This window comes from Melanerpes formicivorus, unplaced genomic scaffold (genome assembly GCF_026170545.1).
Source record: "Melanerpes formicivorus ecotype bairdi unplaced genomic scaffold, bMelFor1.0.p_v2 SCAF_21, whole genome shotgun sequence".
NCBI lineage: Eukaryota > Metazoa > Chordata > Aves > Piciformes > Picidae > Melanerpes > Melanerpes formicivorus.
Genome location: NW_027142373.1, coordinates 10,237,476 through 10,251,729, shown reverse-complemented (window position 1 = coordinate 10,251,729; position 14,254 = coordinate 10,237,476). Strand labels below are relative to the sequence as shown.

General features: G+C 55.2%; 2 protein-coding genes across 5 annotated transcripts in view; one reads left to right on the top strand and one right to left on the bottom strand.

Moving 5' to 3' along the window:
• ITGB4 (integrin subunit beta 4) overlaps nt 1-6,680 on the top strand; it is a 31,909-nt gene extending 25,229 nt beyond the window's left edge. For all 4 annotated transcript variants that reach the window (XM_068151516.1, XM_068151518.1, XM_068151517.1 and 1 more), the window contains 6 exons: nt 218-367; nt 1,330-1,518; nt 1,805-1,960; nt 2,386-2,550; nt 3,352-3,465; nt 4,242-6,680. In XM_068151516.1, coding sequence (XP_068007617.1) covers nt 218-367; nt 1,330-1,518; nt 1,805-1,960; nt 2,386-2,550; nt 3,352-3,465; nt 4,242-4,384 — 917 coding nt within the window. In that variant the 3' untranslated portion in view covers nt 4,385-6,680. The remainder of the gene's footprint in view (nt 1-217; nt 368-1,329; nt 1,519-1,804; nt 1,961-2,385; nt 2,551-3,351; nt 3,466-4,241) is intronic.
• Nucleotides 6,681-7,429: 749 nt separating this feature from the next.
• Nucleotides 7,430-13,043, bottom strand: GALK1 (galactokinase 1). Its single transcript, XM_068151524.1, has 8 exons — nt 12,870-13,043; nt 11,911-12,100; nt 10,888-11,007; nt 10,254-10,389; nt 9,695-9,876; nt 9,305-9,455; nt 8,613-8,775; nt 7,430-7,604 (listed from the first exon to the last, which is right to left on the bottom strand). Exons 1-8 carry the CDS (start codon nt 13,035-13,037, stop codon nt 7,533-7,535), a joined length of 1,182 nt encoding a protein of 393 aa, XP_068007625.1. The 5' UTR covers nt 13,038-13,043; the 3' UTR covers nt 7,430-7,532.
• Nucleotides 13,044-14,254: the final 1,211 nt, after the last annotated feature.

The window sequence follows — 14,254 nt, the reverse complement described above, 5'->3', positions numbered from 1 at the left end:
CCCATCCAAAGTTGGCACCCCAAGGGCATGGGAACTCACTGTAGGTGTGCAGAGCCAGCCAGTCCCACCTCACAATGGGCCAGCTTGCAGAGATGCCATCTTGCCACGTTCTTCCCAGACCATCAGAACCATCCCACGCTTGGGCGTGCCTCTCCCTCCTCCCCCCGAGCCTCCTTAGCCCCCACATCTCCACCCTGATGTTCTCTTTTTGCCTCAGACTCTAGGCTGCCAATGGGCATCCCTGACACCCCCACACGCCTGGTGTTCTCTGCCCTGGGACCCACCTCGCTGAAGGTCAGCTGGCAGGAGCCACACTGCGAGAAGGAGGTGCAGGGCTACAGCATGCAGTACCAGCTCCTCAACGGAGGTCAGTCACCAGCTGCCTGGTGCCCACCAGGCACTTAGTGGTGGAGGGCCTGATCTGGTTCTTCTCCTAGGCAGCTGAGCCTAGATGACCGTAAGTGGGGCTGGAGCAGATGACCTACAGAAATCCCTTCCAACCTCAGCTGTTTTGGGCTTCAGGGCCTGGTCCCAGCCCTGCTTTTTTTTGTGTAGCCTTGAGGAAATGTCTCAGCAACTCCACAGCTCTCATTCTCCATTTCTGCTGGGGGGACATTTCCAGGGGTTGCTTGTGGAGTTGCATCTCATAAACTCAGAATTATTAGGGTAGGAAGGGAAAGAAGGAAAAGGAATGAGTGAGACAAGAATCACAGAACCGTCAAATAGTCAGGGTTGGAAGGGACCTCAAGGATCAGGCAGTTCCAACCCCCCTGCCATGGGCAGGGACAGCTCACACCACAGCAGGTTGCTCACAGCCACATCCAGCCTGGCCTTACAAGCCTCCAGGGATGAGGCTTCCACCACCTCCCCGGGCAGCCTGTTCCAGTGTCTCACCATGGGGAAGAACTTCTTCCTAACATCCAATCTGAATCTGCCCATTTCTATTTTTTGCTCCATTTCCCCCAGTCCTATCATTACCTGACACCCTCAAAAGTCCCTCCCCAGCTTTCTTCTCCTCCAAAAAAAAGTTGGGTGCTCATGACTCTGTGATCTTGGACTTGGAATGAAAATCTCTTACTCCTACATGAAACTTGAGGCAGTTAGTGAAAAACTACTTCTCGTGGGCTGAAAATCCTTGAGTTTTCAACTTGTTGTTTGCCCCAAGACTTTTGGGGCTTTTTTTTGGTGGCAAGATGTGCTGGGTGTGGTTGGAGAGGGGCTCTGGATGGCTTTTGCAGGTGGTTTGTTGGAAGTAGAGTTTAGGTGAAAGCCATGGCTCTGTCTTTGTGCCTTCAACATGATGCTGATGTCTCCCTTCCTGTGTCCCAGGAGAGGTGCACCGACTCACCATCCCCAACCCCAGCCAGAACTCAGTGGTGGTAGAAGACTTGCTGCCCAACCACTCCTACATCTTCAAGGTGAAGGCACAGAGTGAGGAGGGCTGGGGCCCTGAGAGGGAAGGAGTCATCACCATAGAGTCCCAGGTGGACCCACAGAGCCCGCTCAGCCCTGTGCCAGGTGAGCTGGATGGTGGTCAGGGGAAGGGTGGTACTGAGGTCTCTGCTGCTGTCTGCAGTGCTGGCCTTGCTGTTTTTTCTCCCCTTACTACATCCTGAGCTCTCATCCCCTTCTTTCCATTTAGCTCTCCTTCCCCCCTTTTCATCTTCTCCATGCACTCACCTGCCACTAGCTGTCTAGACAGCTGAGACCTTCCAGCTTGCTTCAGAACTGCTGTGTGCAGGTCCCTCCCAGGCTGCTCCTCACCACCTTCTGTGACACTGACCTCTTGCTCATGCTCCTGCAGGTTCACCCTTCACGCTGAGCACACCCAGTGCTCCTGGGCCGCTGGTTTTCACTGCCCTCAGCCCTGACTCCCTGCAGCTCAGCTGGGAGAGACCCCGCAAGCCCAATGGCTCCATCTTGGGCTACATGATCTCCTGTGAGATGCTGCATGGAGGAGGTATGGTTCTCAGGCTGTAGAAGCCCAGTTCCCTGTGCAGGGCAGAAGGTACCTCCAGCAAACAGCAGGGATTTGATGTATTTTTGCTGGGACCAGCAACAAAGTTGTCTGCTTACATTAGTGGAGGCTTCTTCCAGGCCTGGGAGCTGCTGGACCCCCAATGCTTTGTGTCATTGCATGGGCTGGTGTAATAAGCATGGTGGGAAGAGGAAGCCCCTGTAGCTTATTGCAGCCCAAACCCAGTGAGGGTTGCTTTTTGAGGATGACCACTGCACTAAAATAGGGTTGACCTAACTCTTAGTAGAACAGTCTGTGGTAGCATAAAGCTTGAAGAAAGCCAAGACAGCAGCTAGAATTGGGGGGGAGGTGTGTGTTTGGAGGGACCATTTGTTTATCTTCACTGCTGCTATATTTGTGTGGATTAGGGGAGCCCAGGAATATCTATGTTGAAGGAGACAACCCAGAGACTACCCTGACTGTGCCCCACCTGAGTGAGAATATCCCTTACAAGTTCAAGGTGCAAGCCAAGACCACCCAAGGCTTTGGGCCAGAGAGAGAAGGCATCATCACTATTGAATCTCAGGATGGAGGTACAGTACCATGGCTTTGTGGAGGTACAAAGACAGGAGAGCTCTCAGAGCAGGCAACACAGTTCCTGGAGCCCTCTTCCATCTCTGGTGGTGATTCCATTTTCCCAGTCCTGCTGCACTGGATGAGGGAGGCTCATGAGAACCTGACAGCTTGTAATTTCTGGTGAAACTTCTGTCTTGCACCTGCTTGCACACATACCTGGAGGCAGCTTCCTACACTGCACAGGAGTAAGACCTCCCCTGTCCTCCTAGCTCCTCCTAAACCTGGGTCAGACATCAGCAAGAGAAACCTCCTGAGCTGACTGTTGGTGCTCACTGTGCAGGGTTGAGGAGGTTGGAAGCTGCTTGTCATTTCTCTCCTATGAAGACAGACTGAGAGTTGGGGCTGTTCTGTCTGGAGAAGAGAAGGCTCTGAGGAGACCTTATTGTGGCCTTCCAGTATCTGAAGGGGGCTACAAGAAAGCTGGGGAGGGACTTTTTAGGGTGTCAGGAAGTGATAGGACTGGGGGAGTGGAACAAAACTAGAAATGGGTAGATTCAGATTGGATGTTAGGAAGAAGCTCTTCCCCATGAGGGTGGTGAGACACTGGAACAGATTGCCAAGGGAGGTGGTGGAAGCCTCATGCCTGGAGGTTTGTAAGGCCAGGCTGGATGTGGCTGTGAGCAACCTGCTGTGGTGTGAGGTGTCCCTGCCCATGGCAGGGGGGGTTGGAACTGGCTGAGCCTTGATGTCCCTTCCAACCCTGACTCTTTGGTGGTTCTATGATTCTTGTCTGACTCATTCCTTTTCCTTCTCTCCAGGCACTTTCTCCCAGTTTGGAGGACAGCAGTACATGAGTGAAGTGTACAGCTTCCCCACCGAGTACACCACCAAAACCAGCATCAGCCACTCCTCCCTGGAGCCCCACTTCACAGGTAGGTGCTTGCTGTCTGCTTTGAAGCCCTCACAAAGCAAAGGATAACTCTGCTTGTCCAAGGGGCTGGAGATACTTTCACTTCAAGTGTCAAAGGCAGGGAGGGGAGGGTCCATCAGGCAGAACTGATGAAGAGGACCAGACCCCAGGCCTTTCCTACACTATGTCCCTGCTCCAGAGGTAGTTGCAGTTGTTTCCTCATGTGCTGCTCAGCCACAGAGGGAATGGTGAGTTTTGAAAGTCCCCCAAAACTATCACTAGGGACCAACCACAGCCCTTCCTGCAAGGTTAGGTCTTTTCAGAGCAGGAAGAACCAGAGAAGTGTGTTGGCCATTGTTAATCAGACCAGTGTTGTCCCACTTGAGCTCATGGGCTCACGCTGCAGCATGGAGAGCTGGGGAGCTGCAAGGAGATCCATCTTACTGTCTGGCATAGCAAAGCACTGAACCACCTCACAGAAACAGAGGGTCAGAAGGGACCTCCAAAGGTCATCCAGTCCAACCCCTCTGCAGTGAACAGGGACATCCTCCACTAGATCAGGTTGCCCAGAGCCCTGCTGAGCCTCACCTTGAATATCTCCAAGGATGAAGCCTCAACCACCTCCCTGGGCAACCTGTTCCAGTGTTCCACCACCATCGTGGTAGAGAGAGGTTTTTCCATCAGTAGAAGTGGGATTTAAGGGGAAACTTGTGCCAGGATCATCAGGTGGAGCAGATCCTACTCCCTGTGACCCCTCACTCTAGCACAGTGCCCTGCTCACTGAGGTTCTCGTTGCAGATGGCATGCTGATGACCACCCAGCGAGTGGAGAGCGCCAGCAGCACCCTCACCAAACAGGTCACCAAAGAGTTCGTCAGCCGGACCGTGATGTCCAGTGGGACCCTCACCAAGCAGATGGAGAGGCAGTTCTATGAGGCCTGAGCCAGGGCAGGCTGCCCATCAGTGGGACATTTGTGTTCAGATGGCAGGACCTTGTGGAGTGATCCAAGGGTGCTTCCCCCAGCTGCTGCCATGGTGCCTGGACAGCTCCTCCTGTGGGCAGAGACCCTCCGTGGCACTTGAAGGTCTGGACCTCTCCTTTGGTGCACTCCAAGCTCTGCTGCAGTTAGGCCATCAGGTGTGTGCTTTGGGGCTTCTTCACCTTGTCCTGCAGGGTCCAGAAGGATGTCTTCCGTGAACAAGCACTGCTCACTCCAACACCAGTCTCACCCACCCAGACAGACCTGCTGAAATTCAGCTGTCTCCATGGCCCCAGCCTCCCTGCCTCAGTGGAGCAGAATGATTTACGCTCACATCCTCAGTTTTGAGTGGTTCTCATCTGGAAACAGCCTCATTTATATGTCAGCATTTCCATCTTTACCTCCAGGCTCTCCACCAACTCACCTGGCCCCTGGAGCTGGTTGTTTTGTTCTCTTTGGGGGTTATTGTTCTGAGAGCTGCTGCAGGGTAGGGCTTGGGATAACCTGAGCTTCCTCACTGCACCTCTGTGGGTTTGTCCTTTGCTGCTAATGTTTGGTACCCTGACAGCAAAGTGCAGCCTTCCCTTGGTACAAGAGCATCACTCCTGCTGGCCTCTCCTGCTTTGGTGGGTTTGGGGGTTGTTGGGGTTTTTTTGCATACAGTATTGTACAGTTTTCATAGTTTATATATAAAAAATATTATGTGTAAATGTATTTTATTATTTTATGAAGAGAAATGGAGGTGGAGAGATCTGTGCTGAATGTGGAGGCCACACCGGGACTGTGGCTGCTGAGAAACAGGGAACACTGGAAGCAATTACTGAAGAGCTTGATCCAAAGGCCACTAAACCCTGTGGAAAGCTTCTTGATGAGCTGTGGCAGGCTCTGCCTTGGGACTTACATCCTCCAGCACTGGAGACTCCAGCAGGAGGCTGCAAGCACCCAGACCTCCTCACGGCACAGCATCCACAAGCCAAGAGCTCTCCAGCTGTAGCCCATGTGCACAGAGGGGCTGGGAGCTGCCTGGAGGCATGGGATCATAGTATCATAGTATCATTCAGGGTTGGAAGGGACCACAAGGATCATCTAGTTCCAACCCCCCTGCCATGGGCAGGGACACCCCACACTAGATGATGGGGATGGCCTTGCCATTGGTGCCTGGATTTTTGGGCAGATGATGTTGGGTAGCTTTTAAAAGCCCTTTTGACCAACAGCAATGTCAGTAAAGGGACCTGTGATCCCCCAGTAACTACAAGGGAAGAGCAAGACTGGGAACAGCTCTCACCATCCTCAGCAAGTCTCTGAGCCTCCTTCAGCCCTCAGCTTTAGCTGTCCTCGCATGGTGCTGGGTGGAGGGCTGAGCTGAGACTTTGCTGGGCCTCATTTTCCTGGCTCTAGCTGCAGTGCCTGGTGTCTCACTGGGCTCTGTATCACTGAACAGTGTTTCCCTGGCATGCTCCAGCTGGATTGGAGCACAGGATGAGCTGGCTACAAGGGAGGATGCTGCCCAGTGCAGCACCTGCCCCCATCCCAACCAAACCAGCAGCTGCCTGGTCTCCCTGGTGCCTGATCTGATCAGACCTGGACCTTGGCTTTTTGGTTCTTTTGTTCTTATTTTCCTTTTGGAGGCAGAAGACTTTCCAGCACTGGCACCACTGAGAGCTCCCTCTCTACTTCAGGCTGTTTTGAGTGGAAAGGCTCTCATATCTCTGAGCCCAAGATGCATGTGGATGAGTGAAGTCCACAGGAGCCTCCAGGACAGTAGCTGAAACTAGGTCAGTTTTGAACTTGGGTCAAGAGATACTTCACCAGCCCTTTGGTTTTAGTGTGCCTTCAAGAACAAATGCTTTTTCCTGAGCAAGTACCAGTGGCAGTACCCTGCCTGCAACCCTGATCCCAACTCACCTTTGTGGTAGGGGATTCCTCTTCAGTTGATGGACTCCATGACCCTCTCCCTGTGCTTTGCAGTCCAGGGTAAAACTCTTGTCAAGTGCCTAAGAATGGAGCCCCACTGCCAAGCATTTTAACCAAAGCCTATCCTGGTCAGTGGCTGCTCTCCATGGTGTCACCACCCTCACTCCATGGTATCTGTGCACCTAACCCAGCATTGCACCACAACAGTGTCACTTTTCAGTCTTCATCTGGTCTGGTGGTGGTGGTGGCTGTTCAGCCTTTCCAGGGTGGATCCAGGAACCCACTCTGACAGCAGAGCTTTGATCAGATGGCTTCTCTTGCACTCAATAAATGTGTTCTCTACAGCCTGCCTCTTCCCTTTTCATTAAGGAAAAAAATCAACCCCCCTCAACTCCCTCCATCTGCAGCAGCAGAAGCAGCAAGCACCCAAGCAGGACCTTCTGCCAAGCACCTGTGCACCAGTTCAAGAGAGACAGAGACCTGCTGGATAGAGTCCATCAGAGAGTCTCGAGGATCATTAGGGGACTTGAGCCCCTCCCCTGTGAAGAGAGAGAGCCCTGGGGGTGTTTAGTCTTGAGAAGACTGAGAGGGGATCTCATCAATGTGTATAAATGTCTGAGGGGTGGGGGCCAAGTGCCTCCAAGCGCTTTTCAGTGGTGCACAGTAATAAGACAAGGAACAACAGGTACAAGCTTGGACATGGAAGGTTTCACCTCAACATGAGGAGAAACTTCTTTACAGTGAGGGTGACAGAGCACAGGAGCAGGATGCCCAGAGAGGCTGTGGAGTCTCCTTCTCTGGAGGCTTTCAAAACCCACCTGGATGCATTCCTGTGTGGACTACCCTGCAAGATGCTGCTTTGGCAGCGGGGGTTGGACCCAGTTCTCTCTGGAGGTCCCTTCCAACCTCTAATGTACTGTGATACTGTGTGCCTGCTGCTCCTCCCCCATTTCCCCTTCAGCTCCAGAGGCACCACCTGACCCCCTGGCCCTCACAGCAGCTTGTTCCACCAGTGCAAACTGGAGCTAGAGCAGTCTCCTCCAAGGAAAGGTCCCTGGTGCTGTTGGCTCAGCTCGGGCAGGTGCAGAACGACTGCAGATGCTTTTGTGTTTATTAGACAAACGGTGCAGACAAATTGGTTCCCTTGTAAAGCCTGGGAGAGAGGTGATCCCAGCCCAGGTGAGGTGGTGGCTCCTCTACAGGGACAGTGCCTTTGCCCCTCCAGAGGGTTTGGTGAGGTAGAAGGTGGCTGTGCCTCTGTACTTCTCCTAGAAGGCAAGAGGAGCAGTAAGTGCCGGTGCTCCAGGGCCACACCACAGTCAGAGGCCAGGGGAGCAGAAAAGGCCCTGCCAGTCAGCCCCACCGTGTGCCTGCCCTAGGCACTGCTCAGGCACCAGGGACAGCGTGCTGCCCTGGCTGCTGGCTGGGGTCCCTTGGTCCCTCCACAGGGCAGGGAGGGTACTGACACATCCCCAAGCTGACCCTTCTGCAGCCCCTTATGCACAGTCCTCCATGACATCTTCCAGTTCCCTTTTGACCTTACTGGTGCTGCCAGCCTCTGTGGTCTCTGTCAAGAGCAGAAAACTCACCAGCAGCTCTGCACAGTACTTCCTGGGCTGTAGTTTTCTCTTAACTCAGCCAGAGATCATGCTCATCCTGTCCTCATCCCTAACTCTGGGTCATGTTCCCTCTCTCCCAGCATCCCATCAGACAGCAAAGGCACAGCCCTTTCAGCCTCTTATCTCAGACTCCTTGCTCTGCCCCTTCTATTGCCCTCTCCTATTTACAAGGTGCACCATGATCTCATACAGCAGCAAAACAAGGCTCTGCCTCCTTCACAGCCCCTGCTTCCTGACACCCCCATTTTGCTGGTGGTCTCAGTTGCCAGTATACACTGAGCTGCTGATTTAGAGAACATTGATGAGGACACTGAGGTCTTTCCTGGGCTGTAACTGCGGGGGGTAATCTCAGCATTGCCTAAACTCATCTTGGATTACTTTTCCCTAGATAGATTTAGCTTTCCTGAAGCTCATCTGGTGCATTTTTGCTGACTTTCTCAACCCAGTGAAGCCCTTGGGCAGTGCTCTGTGACTACCATGGTTCTAAGCTGTCTGCAAGAGCTTAGCAGCATCAACAGACCTGGGGCTATCCCCGAGTGACATTGGATGTGCTACACCAACCCCAAGTGCCTCATGAGTACAGCTTCTATGGCATCCCTGGGCCATGGCCCTGAGGGTTTCTTTCAAGTCATCTCCTGGCACTTTTCTGTCACGTACCTGGATGTGTTGCTGAACTCTTTCTGCAGCCTCAGCCTCCAGCAGTGTCACTGTGCAGCCTCCAAAGCCTCCCCCAGTCATCCTGCTGCCATAAACCCCATTGACCTCCAGGGCTGCTGCTACCAGCTCGTCTAGCTCCGGGCAGCTCACTTCATAGTCATCCCTGGAGAGAACAGACCTTTGGTCAGCCCTGTCCTGCACCAGGGCACCACGAACAGCTGAAACGTATCTTGGTGCACCCACTGCTGTGGCAAACTGCAGCAATCCAGGCTGCTGCAGGTCCTGGTCCTGTCCTGCCCATAAGCACATATCAGTGTTTAAAATAAGGCTGGATGAAGCATTTAGTGCCATGGTTTAGTTGATTAGATGGTGTTGGGTGATAGGTTGGACTTGATGATCTCAAAAGTCTTTTCCAACCTGGTTGATTCTGTGAGAGGTGAGCAGGGCTGTGAGCACTGGGGACCATGCTGGGTGCTGTAATGCTTGTGGCAGGTTGCCTCCTCCCAGCACCCCCAGTGCTGGAGCTTGTGGGGCTTTTTTTAAACCTCCCTGGCAGGCCAAGCCATGACAGACACCAGGCATGACATGGATCTGGCTGTCCTCCATGCTGTACCCACAAAGGAACCCCACAGAGGCTCAACCCCAGTGTCCCAAACACAGCCTGCCGGGCCCCAGGGTTGGTACATCCTCACCTGAGGGAGTTGTGACTCTCCACCATCAGCTTCCCAAAGGTGTTGTAGTCCCTGTCCCGCAGTGCCTGTGCTGCCTGGGCCGTCCGTGCTATCTCTCCGATGACGTGCCTGGCTCTGCGGTACACCTCCTGGCCCAGCCGGCTCCTGGCCGCTGTGGAGACAGCCATGTCCCTGCAGCAAAGCCACCTGGGCCTGTGGCATGCTGCTGGCTGCAAGCACAGCCCCATCCTACAGCCACCCTGTGCCACAGCTTCTCTGTTCCAGGCGTGCTCCCATTGCAGTGCATGCACCCACCCACACATCCGTCCCAGGGGCTGCCCCCATCAGCAGCCTGTGTGATGGGGCACTCATGTGCAAGGAGTGGCTAGAACCAAGAGGGCTCATTCCCACCTTCCAGCTCAGCCATGGTGGCATCTCTCAGGCTGGCCTTGCCGAGCGCTGCTGCTGCCTCCTGGCAGTGCCGCCGGCGCGTGGGGTACTCGCTGCCGCTCAGTGTGTGCCGCACGTTGGAGTTGGTGATGAGGATGGCCAAGCTGGCATCAGCCAGCGGGACCAGGACAGTCTCCAGGGACCTGCAGCGAGAGCTCAGTGTGAGCTGTGTGTTTACCACCCCCACTGCCCACTCCAGCCCTCAGCCATCTGGGTGAGGCCACGTGGCAGGCAGCTCCACAAAGCCCAAGTGGTACAGGATTTCTCTGGAGCATTTCACTCCCTCCCATTTACCAGACCCACAGCAGACCCTACAGGCAGCCCAGGCAAAGAGCAGAAAGGATGCAGGAGGAGGAATCAACACACAGGAAGCCCCAGCCTTGTGCTAAGGTTTTGGGCTGGGTGCAGGAGTTAAGCCCTGCCTGCTCTCCTGCAGTTATTGCACGGCCACGGGACCAGCTCACCCCCACCTGCCCGAGGAGGTGGGCACAGCACAGCAAGCTCGGTGCCCAGCCCTGACCTGCAGTCAATGAGCAGCGCGTGGCCCTCCTTGCCCATCACAGATATGAACTGGTCCATGATGCCACAGGGCATGCCGGCAAAAGTGTGCTCTGCTTTCTGGCACGCCAGCGCCTTGGCTACCGAATCACCACCATCTGTGCCAGAGCAAAGAGACACAGGTCAGCAGCTCTGGGACCTTTGCCCCTTGCCCTGGAGCAGGGGGAGCAAACAGGAAGGTAAAGGGCTGCTTCCCCTTGTGAGGGGCATTTGCTAAAGCATCAGCTGCAGTGCTGCTTCCTGCACCAGTGCATGGCACCTATGCCAGCATGTGTCCCCAGATCCAGCAGGATGCCATAACTGGACACTGGTGTCTCAGGTCTCTCTGGTTTTGGGGACATGAAAATGGGGAGAAGATGCTGCCAAGGAAACATCCTCTGATGCCCCTGGCCAGCCCCAGGGGCAAGTCCACGGGCTTTACATGCATAGAGAGATCGGGCTGGAGGAACCCCACAGCAGCGGCAGCTTCAGCTGTTGCAGGGGGCTGTGACCCACACCACAACGGTGTTTCCCCAAGGGCTTTGAGGTCTTGCTGAGGGCACCCCTCTCATCCTGAGAACTGAGGCATCAGGGGCCAGGATCAGCTGCTGCCTTACCAGGGCAGAGCTGCTGGAGGAAGCTGTAAGTAGCCACCTCCAGAGAGGCTGAGCTGGAGAGGCCCCCACCCAGGGGGATGTCACTGGCTATCACAGCACTGAAGCCTGGCACAGGACCACCTGAAGGAAGAGGAGCAGAGAGGTCATGAGTCCTGGTAGGGCTGGGAGCTGTCCTGCCCCACAGCTCATGGGGAACTGGTGCATGGGAGCCCTTGTCTTGAAATCATAGAATCACAGAATGGTCTGGGTTGGAAGGGACCTTTCAAGTTCATCCAGTCCAATGCCTCTGCAGCCATCAGGGACATCTGCAACTAGAGCAAGTTGCTCAGAGCCCAAAACAACTGACCTGCAATGGTTCCAGGGATGAGTCATAAAATCACACCTCTCTGGGCAACCAGGGCCAGGCTCTCACTACCCACAGTGAGATTTCTTCTTTCAATCTAGTCTAAATCTCCCTCTTTTAGTTTCAAGCCATTCCCTTGTCCTATCACAATAAGCTCTGCTTAAAAAGCCTGTCCCCAGGTTTTTTACAGCCCCCCCTTTAGGCCATATATCTTTATACACCATTTTAAAATGCAGAGTGACCCATGGCAGAGGGTGCCCCAGGCATTCCCCCACAAAACCACAGGAGTCTCTGGAGCTGAAAGCATCTCTGCTGGAGCCTGGCCCCAGCAGCAGTTGCAGGATTGCACCAGTACTGGAAGAGCCTCTGGAGCACACCAAAAGCTGGGTGCTGAGCACCAGACAGCAGGGAAGGTTAAGACTGGATGTCAGGAACAATTTTGTTACTGAAAAAGTGGTCAGGCATTGGAACAGGCTGCCCAGGGAGGTGGTGGAGTCACCATCCCTGGAGGTGTCCAAGAAACATGGCCATGGCACTTTGGGCCATGGTTTAGTGGGCATGGTGGTGTTGGGTTGACAGTTGGACTTGATGATCTTGAAGGTCTTCTCCAACCAAAATTATTCTATGCCTCCATGATCCTATGAGCAGGGCCTGTAGCCCCCCATCAGCCTGGGCCTTACCCTGGTAGTGCTGGATGACACCCTTGACGTAGTTGGCCCAGAGTGGCTGCCCTGGGCTCAGAGGACTGCCATGGCGGGGGGCCGGGAACTGCACCCTGTGGGGCTCATCTGCCTCTGCTGAGGTGGTGAGGATGGAGATGGTCCCGTCCTGCGTGGGGGACCCCACCAACACCGTCCCCAGCTGCAGGGCCTGAAGGAGTGGGGAAAATAAGCTCAGAACCTGCAGCATCACTTGGAGCATCCCCACTGGTGGCAGGGGACAGTTGTGGCTGCATCAGCACCCAACACCCTTAACTCTGACCACATGGAGCCACCAGCCCCACTACACGTTTCAGCAACTCACAGCACTAAACTTTCAGGCTGTTTAATGCCACACAGGGTCAGTCACATGCACCAGTATGTCGCAACCAACCACCCCAGCTCAGCACAAGGCTTCTGGGCTCCGGGGGAGTGCAAGCCCACAACAAGCACCTGAGAGGCTTGGGGAAGTTCTGCTGCCTGCAGAGGAATTCAGCTGCCCTGCTCCCACACTCCTCTGCCGAGAAGTAATTAGCTGTAGGTTTGATTTAGGACTGAGTGGGAGCTTCCCCACTCAGCTGAAGCTGAGCAGGAAGCTCCAGCTGCTCCGAACCTCTTCTGCCACCAAAACATCACCCTTCGGGAACGGAAAACTCTTTGAAGGGGGTGCAGAAAAGGGGGCAGAAAAGAGGCTCGAGTCCCTGGAAGACGCGCTCCGGAAGGGGGCACCGCACCCTCCGCAATGACTGGGAGCCGGCTGCGGGGTGCTGCCCATTAAGTTTCCGGGCGCGGTGGGGGGATCGGGGGGGACCTCGCAGGGTCCTTGCGGGAGGGATCCTGGCGGAGACACCCTGCGGTAGGCGAGGGGAGGCGGCGGCAGGGCACCCGGAAGGGCGACACCGCGGGAGCACGGGGCCGGGGCGGCGGAGCGCGGCCCTTACCATGGGCAGCACGAAGCCGCCGTTGTAGTCGGTGTGCTCGCCGATCAGGTTAACCCGGCCGGGAGCCCACGCCGCCAGCACCGGCGGGCCCCCGAAAGCTGCTTCGTAAGCCCGGCGGGCGGCTGCCAGCAGCGGGAACGAACCGGGATCCGCCACTGCGTTCGCCATGGCCGCGCCGCCCCGCCCCCGAGCTCTAACCGGCCCTGCCCCCGCACCGCCCCTGCCCCCGCACGGGCCCTGCCCCCCGCACCGCCCCTGCCCCCTCACGGGCCCTGCCCTCCGCGCCGCCCCTGCCTCCGCGCCGGGCGTTGGGGAAGACCCAATCCGATCGACGCAGCCCCCTGCCACGCACTGCGGCCTCGGAAGGGGTGTCCGTGCGTGGGCATCCCTAGAGGAGGGCAAAAGTCACACCTGTACCACCCCTGTGTGTGCCTATGGCGGTGCCAGCGGCTGAGACTTCTTAATCTGTATCACTGTAGCCATATCCACACTCCAGTGCCCACGCTGTGCTAATGTTAGGAGTAGATACACATGGATATATATGCACCCCTGCCTCTGTTCTACGTGCATCTTATGCCAATGCATATGCCAGTGTGTGCATTTTATATATAGGTCCAGATATGAGCCAGCAGTGTGCCCACGTGGCCAGGAGGGCCAATGGCATCCTGGCCTGCATTAGGAATAGTGTGGCCAGCAGGAGCAGGGAGGTCATAGTGCCCCTGTACTCTGCATTGGTTAGGCCGCACCTTGAGTACTGTGTCCAGTTCTGGGCCCCTCAGTTTAAGAAGGACATTGAGACACTTGAACGTGTCCAGAGAAGGGCAACAAGGCTGGTGAGAGGCCTTGAACACAAGCCCTATGAGGAGAGGCTGAGGGAGCTGGGATTGTTTAGCCTGGAGAAGAGGAGGCTCAGGGGTGACCTCATTGCCCTCTACAACTACCTGAAAGGTGGTTGGAGCCAGGAAGGGGTTGGCCTCTTCTCCCAGGCAACCAGCACCAGAACAAGGGGACACAGTCTCAAGCTGTGCCAGGGGAGGTTTAGACTCAAGGTGAGGAGGAAGTTCTTCACCGAGTGAGTCATTCGTCATTGGAACGGGTTGCCCAGGGAGGTGGTGGAGTCATCGACCCTGGAGGCGTTCAAGGGGAGATTGGACGTGGCACCTGGTGCCGTGGTCTAGTCATGGGGTCTGTGTTGATAGGTTGGACTCGATGATCCTCGAGGTCCTTTCCAACCTAAGTGATACTGTGATACTGTGATGTCACTATCTGTTACATCTCTATACATCAGCCTCTGTCTCTGTTTTTGATGTATGTGTAGATACATATGTGTATGTGTACAGATTAATAGGATCATAGAATGGTTTGCATTGGAAGGACCTGAAAGA

Excerpts from the sequence above, each read along its gene's own strand:
- GALK1 (XM_068151524.1), bottom strand. The coding sequence starts at position 13,037 with ATGGCGAACGCAGTGGCGGATCCCGGTTCGTTCCCGCTGCTGGCAGCC. Across the intron at positions 10,390-10,887 it reads CCTCCAGCAGCTCTGCCCTG|ATGGTGGTGATTCGGTAGCC; the intron begins GTAAGGCAGCAG and ends GCTCTGGCACAG. Across the intron at positions 8,776-9,304 it reads GAGAGTCACAACTCCCTCAG|GGATGACTATGAAGTGAGCT; the intron begins GTGAGGATGTAC and ends TGTTCTCTCCAG.